The following is a 16,011-nucleotide window of genomic DNA, read 5'->3' as shown; positions in this document are numbered from 1 at the left end:
ACATAAACATACACTGTCTCCTGCATACACACACGCAAGCGCGCATACACTACACACATGGAGGCACGTCCTTAAATGATTATACATGTAGGACGTTAAAAATAAAACCAAACCGAACCAACTAATGTTATCCTTGGAAACGGGACGACTAATGATGCATCCTGTAAAATCAGTAATTTGAGTTACCAGAGTATTCATCTCATTTTGGCTTTAATGTTGAACGTTCGCCCAGGAAGGCAATGCGTTGTTTCCCCGAGCCGGCAAATACCAAAGTCCTTAAAATGACAGTACCTCTTCCCTGTTTAAGGTTCAGATTATAAGGGTAATGAAAACAACTGGTTTACCCGTTGTCAGTATAATGTGCTGGGTGCCTTCAGCACGGTATTTTAGTGAGATAGCTGGCATCAGATCTGCGCTATCACATGGAAGCGAATACACCAACATACCCTGTCTCCTGCACGAAGACACACACGCACGGACGCATACACAACACGCATGGGGAAATTCCTTTAATGACCCTTCCTTTTGATGTGACGTTAAAAAAAAACACAAAAAAACTTAGAGTATATCATAGAAAAAGAGAGGTTCCGCTCCCTTTTCAACATTCTGAAGATTTGACTCGCCTACATGCTCTTTTCAGTGGTGTCTCACGAGGATCGTGTCGTCATACAACCATTGCTGTTCCTGTAACGTTGATTAAACACAAAATTGTGACCTTGACCAATATGTTACATTATTACAGCACGTGATAAAGTGTCGGAGGCTGATAAGATAATTACGTATGTGATCTTAAGTGAAACTGTCTGGTCCTGTCAATAATACAGAGCACAGTCTCTTGCTTATTATCTCCGTTAGGGGCAATTTCGTCACAAAGAACATAATGGCCGATACAGCTATAAGTACAGTAATCTATGATATATTTAAGTCTCCTGGTGTTGTCACAGAAAACACTTTAATACCAAGATGCCATCAATACAAGCGAGAGTTCGGTAAACACGGTACGGTAGGAGGCACGGTAGTCTAGTGGTAGGACGCCGGGCTCGTGACCGTAGGGTTGCGGGTTCGAGTCACGGCACGGAACTGTGTTGTATCTTTGAGTAAGATACTTTAACTCTCTTGTTCCAGTCTACTCAACTGTAAATGAGTACGTGGTTGGGCAGTGCTAGAATTGTAGAATGCTAGCTGTGTGCGCCGAAATGACAGCACTGGCTGTATGCTTCCCCGGGAGATGAGAAAGATATTGGCTGGTTGCAAAGGCCCTATAATCACGAATAATAATTTGTGAACCGCTTTGAGACGAGCAACGATCTAGGTTGTGATAAAGCGGTATATAAGAACCTCGAATTATTATTATTATTATTAGTATTAGTATTCTTTAAAAGTATGTTTTAATGAGAGTAAAGCTGCTTTACCTATTAGACAGATATTTAGACTTACGTAAACAAATAAACGGAACGGTTTTTTTAAACCGGAATCAAATTCTATTTGTTTTGGGTAATCATTAACACAGTTTTACAAAATAATAAAGCAAATTATAAAACAGTCAAACGTAGCAAATATAGATAACTTTAACAAATATTGTTATTAAATGGGGGGAAACAAAGTTACAAAATGTATTAATCTAACAATCTACTACAGTCAAATATCATAATGTTGCGCGTTACCTCATAAAAAATGCAAAGGTTATCGTTTCGTCCACCCACATCATTATATTAATTGTTTAAAAAACACATGGGGCCTTTTTTATCATGTCAAAAATATTGTCGAAAGCGGGAAAAGATATTTAATCTTAATTTCAGATTAGCTATAGTTTTGTCTGTAACTGCTCTTACTCATATACTTAGATTATTAACCTACATGTAAATATCTGTTCTTCAGGCCCTAGAAACAGAAATTTGAACACATTACACTTTGTAAAACCTGAAATCGGTGAGTGGTTTTCTAACTATAGAGAAAGCCGCTGAGATGAGGCTGTCCCTGCCCGTATCCATAGTTACTCATTCTTGTTCATTGAAGCGAGAAAAGTAATCTCAATGAATCGCATGTACCGAGCCATTTACAGTAAATTATTTGTTGTTTGTTTGCACGGACCTTCAGACAAGACAAGAAAACAGCTGTAATAATTTTAACCAGTCTTATATTACTGTTCTAAACCGTTAATATATCCAACATTCTAAACTATGTGAAAACCGTTTACCTGGTCCAAAAGATATAACCAATCATAGCCACAAACAAAATTACACTATACAAGCAAGAATAAAAAGAAGGCGTGCACATCTTAACTAGAAAAAACAAGTGTCACAAAATATAGAATATTATAGTCAGATACTTTAGAAAACAGGTCCTAATTACAGTGGCAAATAATACTCACAAACGGATTTAAGCAAAGCAAAAATACAGTAACACATGGGTAATAAATGAAATATGAAATATAGGCGCTAAGGGTAGAACAAAATTAACAAATATGTATAAATGACATTATCTACACTGACGTATTGATAAACACTTGATCAGTATGTTATTATCAAAGTGATACATCTTTCCAGATATCGACTCACCATTTTTCCACAAAGCAATTATTGTTCTGATATTGTACAGGCTTATGTTCCTAACACAATGCATACGTGACATGCACTGTTTGTCCTGTTTTATTGTGCTAGTTTGTAAGACACCCTTCTACAATGTATCGCAAGGGTCTAGCTCTACACACTACAACAGTGGTTAGGACAGATCTCACGACACAAATAAATAGAATTGCGAAGATGAAGGAGGAAAGAATTCTTTTGGTTTTTTAATTTCGGATACTGTTACAATGTATTTACAATTTATCACTTGCATTGAAGGAAAATCGAACGAGGATGTTCAACATTTAGCAATCGTGTCTGAAGCGTAACCTACGCTACTGTAACACTAACGCCGCCTAGCGGACAATCCAAGTAGCCCTATATAGCAAAATCAATAATCTCAAAAATTGGCGTGAATTTCCTTTTCACTACATGAGTTATAAGTGTTGTTCGTATATGTATACACGCGCTGAATCAATTAACGAGACTTTCGTGATGCATCCTAGTTTGAATATCCGCTTTTGTTTTGATTAATTGAAAAATGATAAGAAAGTGTCATGATGATAGTTTTCGAAAAATTAACGTCCAAATATGTACAAAACCAATGCCAGAATGTATTTATAATAATATTTCAAAGTATATTAGGCTTCAACTACATTTCAGCTAATCCCTTAAACATATTCAGATTTATTTTACGTACAAAATGTACATATGTTTGTTCATAAATAAATGCAACAAAAGTGTTTTAAACACATCGATTGATTACATTCAAAGCTATCAAAATTCTGGCTCTGGACGGGCGCATGTATGGAAATGAGATCATTATTTTAAAAAGTTCGGTTTTCTTAAAATCACGGGAATGTAGCATCGGGAATAAGCATTTTTATTGTATTATATTCTTATATTACAGGACAAGCTATTGTCCGAAAACAACAGTAATCTTCTCAATCCATTGACCCCTGATTCCAAATTTAGACTCTTCCAATACCATGAATTGTACAGTCTATTGTTAATATCCAGGAGTAGCTGGGTTACTGAAATAGATTATATATTTCAAACCTCTCCCATTCAATTTGAAATATATAGAGTGGAGTTATTCATTAGTAAAATACAAGTCCCAGCAGGTAGGGCGTAAGAACTGTACCTGCTGCCCCTATTGCATGATCGTAAGAGGTGACTAAACTTGGGATCTTATCTTTTCTCTTCTCTCTAAACAACTTTCTTCTTCCTAATGTCTCCCTTGACGATGCCTCACTTTTGGCCTTTAGTTTAGCGTTTGCCCCTGTGATGAAGGCTTTGGGTTCTGTCCCCTGGCCGAGACATAACATAGTCCGTAAAAATGGTAGTTTGTACTCCTGCTTAACGCTCAGCAATTTAGGACTGGGACGACTGGTTCGCCTGTTGTCAGTATAATGTGACCGGGTGGGTCGTCCTGCTGGGTGTCCTCGGCAGTATGTTTCAGTGAGGTATCACAAGGAGACAAACACGAACATATCGCAGCCTCCAAAAATACACACGCATACACTTCACGCATGCATCTTGCACACAGGGCCGGCCGTCCTTAAATAACCATAGCTGTTGATAGAACGATAAACAATACTAAACCAAACCAAACTAGTGAACTACATGTTTCCTCTTTCATAAGAAAGGTATGTCTGTTATTCAGAAACATTGAAATGTACAAACTTTATAAAGAAAAAGATATATTAACGAAATATTCCCGAATCTGGCGACTCACTTGATTGAGTCAAGTTGTGGCCACTAACCATCAAATCTTATGTTCACAGTCGCAAACATAAGATCGATAAAACGTAAAATAAAAAGGATTCCCCTTCCACTGATTTAACAGAAATTGTATTAATTATGTTATTTGTTTATTTTTTGGATTTGTTCTTGTTTTTGGCGTATGAGTTCAAACAAAGAGGCTGAAACAAGCAAATTATTTGTAAAAACATAATTCAATACATTTTACAGACGCAAAGGTGTGTATATATATTGTTACATACCAAAAACAGACAATCTATGAAGACTACGTGTGATGGCTTGTATGTACTTCTGTTGGTAAACATACTTATAATTCAGACAACATCGACGGCTTTTACCATCAATCATTATATGAGATAATTTGGTTTAGGTCCTCGTGAAAATCCTGAGCACTAGACAATAATTTCTCTGTTTGTCCACAATAAAACACAAGGGCATAGTATGACGCTATTTCATAATCAATTTGTGTTGAGACGTCGAGGTCGTCGAGATGTTTTAAAGGGCATTGGGCCAACGGGGGACATTCTCGAATTAGATCATGAGCAAAAAGGAAAGGGAACGAGGTTTGTAACATCAGTCCTGATATTTTAAACATAAGTCTTAAAAAGAACATTACGGAGAAGTTAGTCTTTAACGATACCTTATGGGAATTGAGTATTAATGTATCGCTATGGGAAAACACGAAACACTAGACTTTAAGGGTACATTACGGGGATGTTAGTCCTTAACGAGTCGCCAAGGGAGATCGACGAAATAGGTCACCATGCACAAAAAAAATCTTTTAAGGAACACTAGGCGGAAGTTAGTATTTAAAGGAGACACTACGGGAAAGTTAGTCTTGGAATGCACATTATGTGAATAGTACGCAGATAATTTAGATTTTTCTTTAAATACATTGGTACGTAGTTTGTCTTTCATTTACGTTTCAACAGCAGGGTTTAAATGGGTATTTCTGGAGGGGATTTATGGGGAAACTTGCCTACCCATTCCATACAAGCTGTGTGATATCGCCAATTTCTGACAGTGCGTCTCAGAATGCTATAAAAAAAACAATATATGTACATTAGGAAGATTGTACTTATTGACCCTGACGACAATCGGAAGTTTAGAACTAAAACAAAGGAATACTTTTCTGTACATGGTAATGATATGACAAATCATTGTACTGTGTCCAAATATGCTTTTGACAAAGGGTCATGATGTTCATATTTTAAATTCATAAATGGTTTTTAATATATTCTCGAAACAAAGTTTTCACAAACTTGTTTGATTGATTGGAAATAGCATTGTATCCATCTTAAACATGCATCTTTCTCACAGGGGAGGCCGTCCTTAAATTACTATAGCTATTGATAGGACGTGAAACAATACTAAACCAAACCAAACCAGGAAAATTATCAGGGTTTTTAAAACCGCGACAATACTATAGAACTTTTAAATTAGCAGTTACAGTCATGTAATTCTAATCAAGGACCATCTGTATGTCATATTTAATTAAAGATATTTGTTTTCAATTGTGTATTGATATTTTTTGTCGTACGATAAAATGCATAAAACGGTGACAACAGCTGTAAAAAGCAAGACATTTTCGTTCGTGTCTGCATATTGTATTGCGCGCACTAGCACGGGGAAGTTGATGGTTGTGATTTGGTCAATGCAGACTATGTAGTTTGACACCACTAGGCCATGGCTATTCTAAACACCAAACTTGTTTTTCGTAAGATAATATTATAGTGGCACAATATTTCAAATATAACTATAAACATAAAAAGGATATTTCTTGATTCTTGTGGAATGCTTTTTATATTACAAGAATTTGAATATGTATTGCAAGGCGACTTTTAGCTACTAGAAGTGCAGAAGACACCTACAAAGACTCATTAACAAACAACAAATGCAAACCAGAACGTGGACTTTAATCTCCACCACTCACTGCACAACGCGCATGAATTGTTAAGCGACGCTTTGACAGATGCACAATATTTATAGAAAAATACAATAATGGCACTGAACTGATGTCAATATACACAATAGTTCAGCAGCAACGTCCAAAGAGCTACATGTAATAAAAAGAGGTAAAAGAACCACAACAGGAAAGTTGAAGAACACAAACCCAGCTGAATTGAAAGGCAACACCAGTACAAGTATACCATAAGAAGCCAGTATGACAAAAGGCGACTGATGGACATAACGAGTTCGCTTGCCACACTCAGACAAACGTAAATGGGCAGAACAGACAAAAACGAAACGCGATCTACAACATTCCTATTGGGAATTTTCAAGGATCGTTTGTGTAAGTAACGTTATGCAAATGTGGTATTTGTTTCAAATAATACCTTACAGATTTGGAGAAAATGGGAACCAAAAATAAATGGGAAAAAACTTCAAATCAGCACTAAAATATTGCTCCGACAAAGCACAACCGAAAAATCGATTGGGAAGATGCCAAAATCCTATAAAGAAAGTACAACACCAATACTAGCAGGTAGATACAATGAGTAGTTTGGAACAGAAGATCATAAAGCATCTGAATTACTTCATTATTTACCAGACCGGGTGTTTTTATAACAATTCTCCAGAAAGTGGCATTTGAAGTGTCGTGTTCTGACTTCCGTTACAAGCAGCATAAGAATTGCTGAACTGTGGCATTTGAAATAAATATGATAAAAGGAGGAAATGGGAACCAAGAAAAACTAGAGCAATTATTGTTTGAGATAAAAGGTTATTTCACTGTGTTATGCTTAAGTTGATACGACAAGAGTTCGATAAAAAAAATGTTTTTATCTTCAAATGAAATACTTCGAATAGTTTTCTTTTAATCTTAGATGAACAGTGGTGCCTTGCAAAAAGCTTAAATAACCTTTTGTTTTATGGATAAATGATGCATTGATTAAATATAAATGTTCTCTTAAACACTAAATGCACAGCCAAAAAACTGGATTATTGTTTGATTGTGGTTTAAATAACACGCAATAGCTAAGGTCATTTGGGTGCCTAGGGAACGAAACCACCGAAAAGAAAGAAGAAAAAGGATTTCAAATAGATCAAAATTGAGATATTTACCTTGTAACTTCCCAGTGTAATCACAACATATCAGTCCATATCTATTTCTAACGTGCTCTTACGATATGTCCATTGCTTATGTTTAAGGTGTATAAGGACTCTAATACGAGCGTACACGGAGTAACATTATTGTAATTGATTAAACGACACAGTGAAAGTGCCGATATGTCGTCATCGGCTATTAAGTGGTAATATGTTTTCGATAAATGTCAATTGGCAAACCATTGTTTATGAGGAAGATGTTATCGTGCATTAGCTTCAGAACGCGGTATAGTCAAAATAACATGATAAATACAGAACGTAGTTTGATACGTTCCGTCATACACAAAATGGATTGGATTGCAATAGTTTTTTTAAGTCTTAACTGATTATTGCAAAGTAACGTCATTTCAGTAAATAACGGGTGATTTTTGTGAACAGTTGATCTGGCGCACTTCCAATTCTAAATTTACAGACTGCACATTTTGCTGAGTTGAATTATGCCTTTTTGTTGACTCTCTCTTAAACCAACAATTGCCGTTGCATATAACAAAAGTTTAATCTATTAATCTAGAGAAATGACTGGGGAAAAACTGTTCAACGAACAAACAGTGTTTTGTGTGAAAATACGTGTGTTTTATAGAAAACACACTAATAACATAAAATATGTATTTAGTTGATGGTACACACGATCTAGAAAATTCACATACATAAAAGGGACACTCCGAATTCTGTTTTAGACAAACAAATATCACTTCCGCAGTTTCGGTACCAATAAAAGAGCATGTCCTCTATAATTCATAGTATGATTCTGAAAAGGCGTTTACATGTAGGAACCGCTTTAAGAATGAGAGACTTGCTTTTGTTTCTTCTACCTGTCTACCTCCAGCATATTTGTCGGTATAGAAGCAATGAAAAGTCGACAGCAGATCCGCACTACTGCAAAATGGCAAAAAACACTTACATACCGCCTCAAGAACACATGCATTGATACATTTATCGTCCCTATGTGTTCATAAGATGTTTATCTAAATATACCTACATGTAACCTTGCTTTTGGATGTAGTGTTGAACAGTCAAGAATGGCTTTGGGTTCTGTGCCGTACTTGAGACAAAACTAAAGTCCTTATATTAGTACTGACTGTTCTCTGCTTGTAACTTGCAGCTTCAATGGGATTCGCCAATGATTATTTAACTTGTTGTCAGTATAATGTCTCCATGTGGAGTGTCATGCTACCATGTTCAGATTATGACATTTCAGTTAGATGACACTTTATAATTACTCAAAGTTGACCCAATTACCTTTTGCCTTCGTCGACATACAGTACATCAGTAGCTGTTGTGGGGACGTTTAACGCCAAACAAAATATCAACAAATGTATGCCTCCCACTAATAACAACACACGCTCTTTCATGGTGTTTGTCTTAAACTATCTATTTATGTCCCCCAAACGAAGTGGGGGACGTATTGGTTTTACTCCGTTTCTTTTTCTTTCTTCTTCCTCCTCTTATGCCGTAAAAGGTCTCCGACACGTATCTCAAAAGATATTGGACGGAAATTAATGAAACTTTACACAAGTGTTCATCTTGGCACGGGGGTGTGCAAATGACCTTTCGTTTTCCGATTGGTGAACAAAGATGGCTTCCACGGCCTCTGATTAGTCTAAATGAATGTTGGTCGATTTTGCTCAAATTTGGTATGTAGGTGTATTTTGGCATTGTGAACATAGCTGCGGGAATGTTTGGGAGACATTTGTTAATGGTCCCCCTTTACAATTAGTACTTGTTGTATTTTTTTGCATTCGAAATATGAGATACTTTATGCCATCTTTATGTTTGTTCAAACTCAAACTTAAATATTCAATTCGATTATAAACATTACTTTTGTAAATCCATGGGAATCCGTTGAATACAAATGATGTTGCATGTAAGAAATCTTTAGCATTTGTGATTGCTTTAGAAAATGCTAATAAAAAATCCAGCTTTTTGTCAAAATGGGTATACTTGCTTAGGGGATTTTTTTTCTGATGAATGGTTACACAGTAAATTGCGTTGCATAGGTACATGTCTGTATAAGTAAACGTATTTCATTTCATTATCTATATACTTAAATGCCTATTACTATGTATAACAGTAATTAGTATACCCAATTGGCCAAACTTAAATTTTGAAAACTCCGTGGTTGTGTGCAAGAGTTATTCATGTAAAACTACTACTGAAAACGATGGTACTTCGTTCCGGATAATATCCGAATAACGGAATATTAAACTATTAAAATGTATGTCTCAATAAATATGTTAGTGAGGTAAGTAACGGGATGGTCTATTTCTGGCTTATACGTTTATATAATTAAATTGGTATATATTAAATATGTGAAGCAATATGAATATTATAAAACTAATTATCTGTAGGCGACGTTTTTAAATCCATAGACCTTATTTTATGTTTCTGGTTGAAACAATTATGATTATAATAAAACTTCGTTATATTGCCACCGTTTGGTTAGATATATTTTGGCGTTTAAATGGGTTTGGGCAATAAAATAAGGGAAATGTTAAATGGATTCCCCAGAAAAGAAGGAATTATGTAAATTAGGTAGCCAATGAAACACATGGCATTATATCAAGGTCTAACAGTACATCACTGTTCTTTTTTGTACCTTAAGGTGCCCCTTATCAGTAACAGAAAACTGTAAGAATGCATTTGAAACTAATTTATCATTTCTGTACATAAAACCATACCTTAAGGAATGTGTATTAGAAAATTATTAAGATGAAGCACACCAAAAGGTTTAAAAATGCAACGCAGTGCAGAGACCGGGATCCAACATCGAAAACGAAATTAAGGGGGGGGGGGGGGGGGGGGGGGGGGGGGGGTAATGAATGTACAGAAAGCGGTCAGGCAAGGCCATTTATTTTCAGATATATATCGGTATTTTGAAATTAATTTAAATGTGTCGTAAAGAAAACGTAACGGAAAGTAATTCGATTCATTTGCGCTCTTCAGGAGAATACCACAAATACTTTATTTCAAAATCCGAAAAAAACATTTCCATTTAACAAGTTTTATTTACTTTTGATTTGCCCTAATGACCTCTTTTGTGTTGATGGGCGGTTAAGAATCCAATAATAATAATAATGTGAAATGTTCTTTTCTTTCAGTTGCAAATGATAGGATACAACGGAGATCTATACGAAAATATGTCACGTGCCGAAAATTCGTCCAATGGAATTGTAGTCATCTCGACGTTTCTAGAGGTAAGTGTATCTATGGTTACGACTCGTGCATATAGCTGTCAGCACCAGATATAATTAAATCTTCTTAACATGTATCATCCCATGAAAATTGATGGCAATGAAACCTGGACTGCGTTGTAAATTATACAGCGATTCGTTCCTCACGCAGATCCAAACCTTGGATTTCTCTCTCATCCGACCTCTGTTTGATATTGTTCAGCAGAATTCGTCACGTGATGTACTTAATTTTTTTTCGTTTTAATACAATCCTCTGTCCGGTTTTTACATGTATTTTCCGTGATATGCCATGCCCAGAGCACACACTGACCTAAACACTGAAAGCTTGTCTATGGCAAACGTCACAGATACGCAACTACCATCAATTATAGTTTCTGATAGCTCCGCATGATTCACGGGGATTGTTTACGACAACTCGAACGCGCCCATCAACGACATTCACCGCCATTTTGTTATGCTGCGTGCCTGGACGACATAAAAGCACCCTAAAAGTGCATCAACTGGCAACGTCACTCCAAACGTGTGATCTGGTCGGGATAATGTGTGTTTTATTTCACTGATACACAATAAATATAGAATAAAAAGCTTTATATATATTTAAAAAAATATTTTATCGCCACATTTTACTTGTCAGACGTCATTACTGTATTCGTCTAAGTGGAGACATAGGTCGAGTACAAAGAAATTAAGCTTTATATATTTCTTGGGGATTACGGAAACCAAAAGAATGCTGAAAGAGAACGCTTTTAATTGAGCACTAATAGCTTAAATTCTTTTAATCCGGTCGCAGGCAATAGCTGCCTAGACGCATCATCACGTTACGTTGATCCTGTTTTGGGATTTTGATTCCTGACAGAATACGCTATTCAGAAGGATTTAACACCCATTACATGTAGCATAGTCCCAATACACCATGCATACAATATCGAAATTAGTAGTAATGTAACTGAACTAAAATGTATCATTAGTAGTATGTAATCGCAGTTAGATTCGCTGATTAATCAGAACGGTTCTCTATCAACACTGCTGGGATAACCTGAATGTCCGTTCCTTTTATGTAAAATGCAAGCGTACCTACTTTGTTCAATGTGAAGTCTTTTAAGCGCGTTCATTTTGATCAGACCTGTTCTTCATCTATCTAAGATCTTAGATCTTTATTAAATTGAAATCTGAACGTTTCCGAGAAAACATTTTCTGGAATAATTTTCAGCGCAAAAACATACATTATAGAGATGGGTGGGATCGTCCTTGAGTGAACTAAGACGTACAATGTAAATAGGACAATAAACTCAATAAAACAAACCAAACCGAAACATGCAGTATTTATTCCAAAAGCTGACTGGTTCTTTGGTGGGTGTTTTCGCGACAGTTGATTTTTTCTTTTTTGGTATATCGGTTGGTTATTATTAGAAAAAGAATGATATTTGAATATCTTTAGATAGCGCACATGGTCCTTACTAACATGGTGAGTGTTTCTTAAATAAGGTAGAAAAATGAAAACTACAATGTTTTACAGCATTCAGAATTAAAGGAAATTAAAAGAATTAACTGTATGTGTGTGTCTTACGTTTAATTGCAAAAAATACATATTTTGTGTGGGACATATGTAGCATTTTTCTTGATATATAGTCAATCATTGATTTGAAAATAACAAGTATCCATCGAACTTTTGAAATTCTTATAACGGGTTTTGCGCACCTCTCCTTCTGCTTTGGATTTCCAACTCACCGATGAGTCCTAGAAGGACGAAAAAGCTGTATGGTATCAATGTAACACTTATTGACATACTGTATCTATTACCATTTTTTTTTTTTTTTTTGTTTGATTTTGTTTAACGTCCTATTAACAGCTAAGGTCATTTAAGGACGGCCTCCCATGTGTGCACCTCATTAGTGGAATTACATGTGTGTATAGTGTTTTCATCTTTTTAGCTAGTCCATTAAATGTTTAGTTGATGCGGTTAGTCACCTACTACAAATTTAGTTAATATAATCACGGAAAAGAGGTTTTTAAACGTAGTTTCTTAACACAGTTAGCTATAGCTGCCATGACGTTAGTATCATGACCGTAAGTGTCCCTAGCAGGGGAGGGGCTAGGCCATCATGTATCCTGCGGTATGTTGTAAGGGACAACTAATATGGACCCATGCAAAATCGGGTGTTTTCTTCACTGTCGTCTGAATAGGGGGACACTGAAAAAAGCAAAATTGATCTGCTGGCCGGATTGTAACACCCTGGATATATATTTTCCTTACTCTTTTTTGGCGGTGTCTCCAAAGGTTCAGCGAAAGAATAGTCATGTTTTATTCCACTGCATGATCGTAAAAGGCGACACCTGTTGGCCCCCTGCAGGATCGTAAAAGCCGACACCTGTTGGCCCCCTGCAGGATCGGGGATAGTGTCTTTCTTGTATTTAAGGTACATTGAAAAAATATATAACATACCTGCTGTATCACTATGCATGGGAACCGTAAACGGCGACTAATGTGGCGGCCACTTTAGAATCGAGGTTTTTATTCTGTGTCATCTACGAAGAAAACAAAAACGAGTCGAATATTGATATGTTGCCCCCGTCGCATCACTCGGGATATTTTTCGGTTTCTATCTTGCCTGTCTTCTTTCTTTTCTATCTACTATCTATATCAGGCGGTGTCTTCATTGGCACCCGTCCACATATGACCTGGACTGTTTCGAGGACGTTAAACCCCAAAACAACAAACAATCAAACCATGGCACCCGTCCGCATTTGACCCTGGCTGTTACGAGGAGGTTGAAACAAGCAAGAACATGTGTCCCAATCAAATAGATCACACATATGTTTATATTTAAAAAAGAAAATAATTTAAATTAAAGATCGCTCATACTCTCCCTTACATGATCAACCGTAAGCGACTTTGGGAAAGGATAAAAAGACACCAAAATTGATCTTTTGGCCTTATAAATACTTCGGGTCTGTTTCTTTTTTCTCTCATTCTCTTTCTTTTTTTGGTCGAAGGCCCCCTAGGTGATATTGTGTGTGCATTGCCAAACGAACTTGATGAGAAAATACAAAGGAGACAATATTTTTAGCGGTTCGTACAACCGGTGCCACATTGAGAACTGTTCGATATTTGGAAATGGCGTAGACCGACGACAATGTATATAAAGTCGCCCTTTATAGCCCCGGTGTGCTCTATTAAGTCTACGTTAAAATGGCCATCTTCCTGACGTCTGGGGGTAATGACGATTAACCATTAGGCTCAATCTCCTTCCCCTTTTCACCAGTGGATCAAGGGACAGAAATAGGTTTGCGTAGGGATGTCATCTCAACCGGGTCACGGTAGGCGCCCATACATTCCGGTTATATTGACATTATAAATATGGAATTATCTCCACTTCTTACGAGAATGTTGCTCCACCAAATTACCGGTATATTTCCGTAGCAGACGAAGTCACCATTAATTCCGGTTGAGGCCATATGTGGTTTAAAGTGGAAGTTTCAAATAATCTTACTTGCTGTCTATTGGACGTCAGTAAATGTCATATGTGATTTAGTTTGGTGGTTCCTAGATCCCATAACTTTCCCCATCATGATGTACATATGTACCAGTTTTTACATTGAAAAGCCAAATTAAATGATCTGAAGGAATAAACAATTAGTTATTAAAAATCAAACCTAATGTAAGTTCATGTGAAGCAAGCCGTAGACTGTAGAGAGTAAGATATGGTCTTTTGCAACTAATCATTGGTCATACCTAAATCACACATGATTACATTTTACGACAGGAAGACCAGCCCATCGTCAAGCATGTGGTGAACCATTTACAGTCAAACATGATTGACTGCACTGCTTTCAAACAAATACGTGACAGATTCTATAATATTTCGTCTATGAAAAGGGTATTTGATTCAGTTTCTGTGCAATTATTATAATCATGATTATTTATACACAACTGATCTTAAAAAACGGTATGCAATACTTAATAACCGTTTAGTTTGCTAAAGATGTATTATCACTTCTTTTTACACATTTTAATCTATAGATTTTTATTTAATTTGTTCAGTTTTACGATTTTCTATATTATTATTGTTATTTTGCCCTAAATGACTCACATTGTCGTGGGCCGTTAAACAATACAAAATCAAAAACAAGCAATGTCTTGTTATCTTATCAAAACGTTTGACATATTTAACATACCGTATAGTAAGATACTTCTGCGGGGATGATCTTTTCGTGGGTCGATCACGAAATCGCGAAAATATTATCTGCAGAATAATATTTATCGAACCTCAGACAGAGATATCCCACGTCATACCCCATACTAGATTTTTCTATGTCGTCCGACCTGTCTTGCACCTTTACGCGACATTTCGCGGAATTTTAAACTGCGATGTATTCATCCGCGCGTTAACTGCTTGAAATTGACAATCTGCGTTATAAATCTTCTGTTTTGTTGTTATATGTATAGTTTTGATGTTGTTAGATATCTGATGTTGTAGATAAAATATAATGTATACTCTGAAATACGTTGTCATCTATGTAAGAACGGACAGCATTTTTACGCGGAAGCATTCAAATGTAGCTTACGTAGTGAAGAGGTAATTATCATTTGAGGCCCCAGACGGAATTCTTGAAGTTTTTAGCAGAATAAAAAAAAAAAAAACGAACGAAAGGTGCAAGAAAGAACATCAATTACCTATAACTTAGCAAGATCGGGTTATCTTAGTCTCAGGCTAAGAATCTGTAAGATCTTGTTACAGAATCTTAACCCTCGAATGAGATAACCCGATCTCGTTCAGTTACAGGTAATATATTTCATTAGTCAAGCATAAAAGTCATAACAAGTCAAAATAAACCTCATAGTCGTAATGTCGTCATGGCATATCCCGTATGTCGTTGTGACGCCATATTCATAATGAGTATTGATTTTTAAAAATAGATTAGTTCACATTACAGTTTTGTTGATGATTTTGGTTCAAAATATACAGTTACTTACCTACCCCTATTTGACACTGTATATGTCGAGTGTCCCGTCTCTATGCTAACACAACGCGAAAATTAAGTTCGTTCAGCTCTAGATCGCGAAATCATAATCCGTGTAAAGTTAATTTTCTAATTTGGGTCGTGATCGCGAAATTTTTAGTCCGCGTGCATATACATAACCCGTAATACAATAGGTTGGTAAAATTTTGATACCTGAGGCTTTCCTCTGCTTTTGTTAAAAACTTTAAAGATATGTGATACATGCAAAATCATCAAATATGATAAATAAACGAAAAGACAAATGCAAGAGAGATACGGACATGTTGATGGTTTAGACCTGCTAATAGATGGATGGTGCGAAACTATAACAGGAAGTGATTGTTTTCCTGTAGCTAGCAATAATCGTGATCATCACAGAATTTGTG

At 36.2% G+C, this 16,011-nt stretch overlaps 1 protein-coding gene across 1 annotated transcript in view; it reads left to right on the top strand.

Moving 5' to 3' along the window:
- Positions 1–16,011, top strand: part of LOC110466709 (putative carbonic anhydrase-like protein 1) — a 98,330-nt gene that overhangs the window by 65,884 nt on the left and 16,435 nt on the right. Inside the window, exon 5 of the mRNA XM_021523414.1 lies at positions 10,532–10,627. Coding sequence (XP_021379089.1) covers positions 10,532–10,627 — 96 coding nt within the window. The remainder of the gene's footprint in view (positions 1–10,531; positions 10,628–16,011) is intronic.

This window comes from Mizuhopecten yessoensis, unplaced genomic scaffold (genome assembly GCF_002113885.1).
Source record: "Mizuhopecten yessoensis strain PY_sf001 unplaced genomic scaffold, ASM211388v2 scaffold11143, whole genome shotgun sequence".
Classification (NCBI taxonomy): Eukaryota; Metazoa; Mollusca; class Bivalvia; order Pectinida; family Pectinidae; genus Mizuhopecten; species Mizuhopecten yessoensis.
The sequence above is the reverse complement of the archived record's forward strand: the minus strand, read 5'-3'. Positions and strand labels throughout refer to the sequence as shown.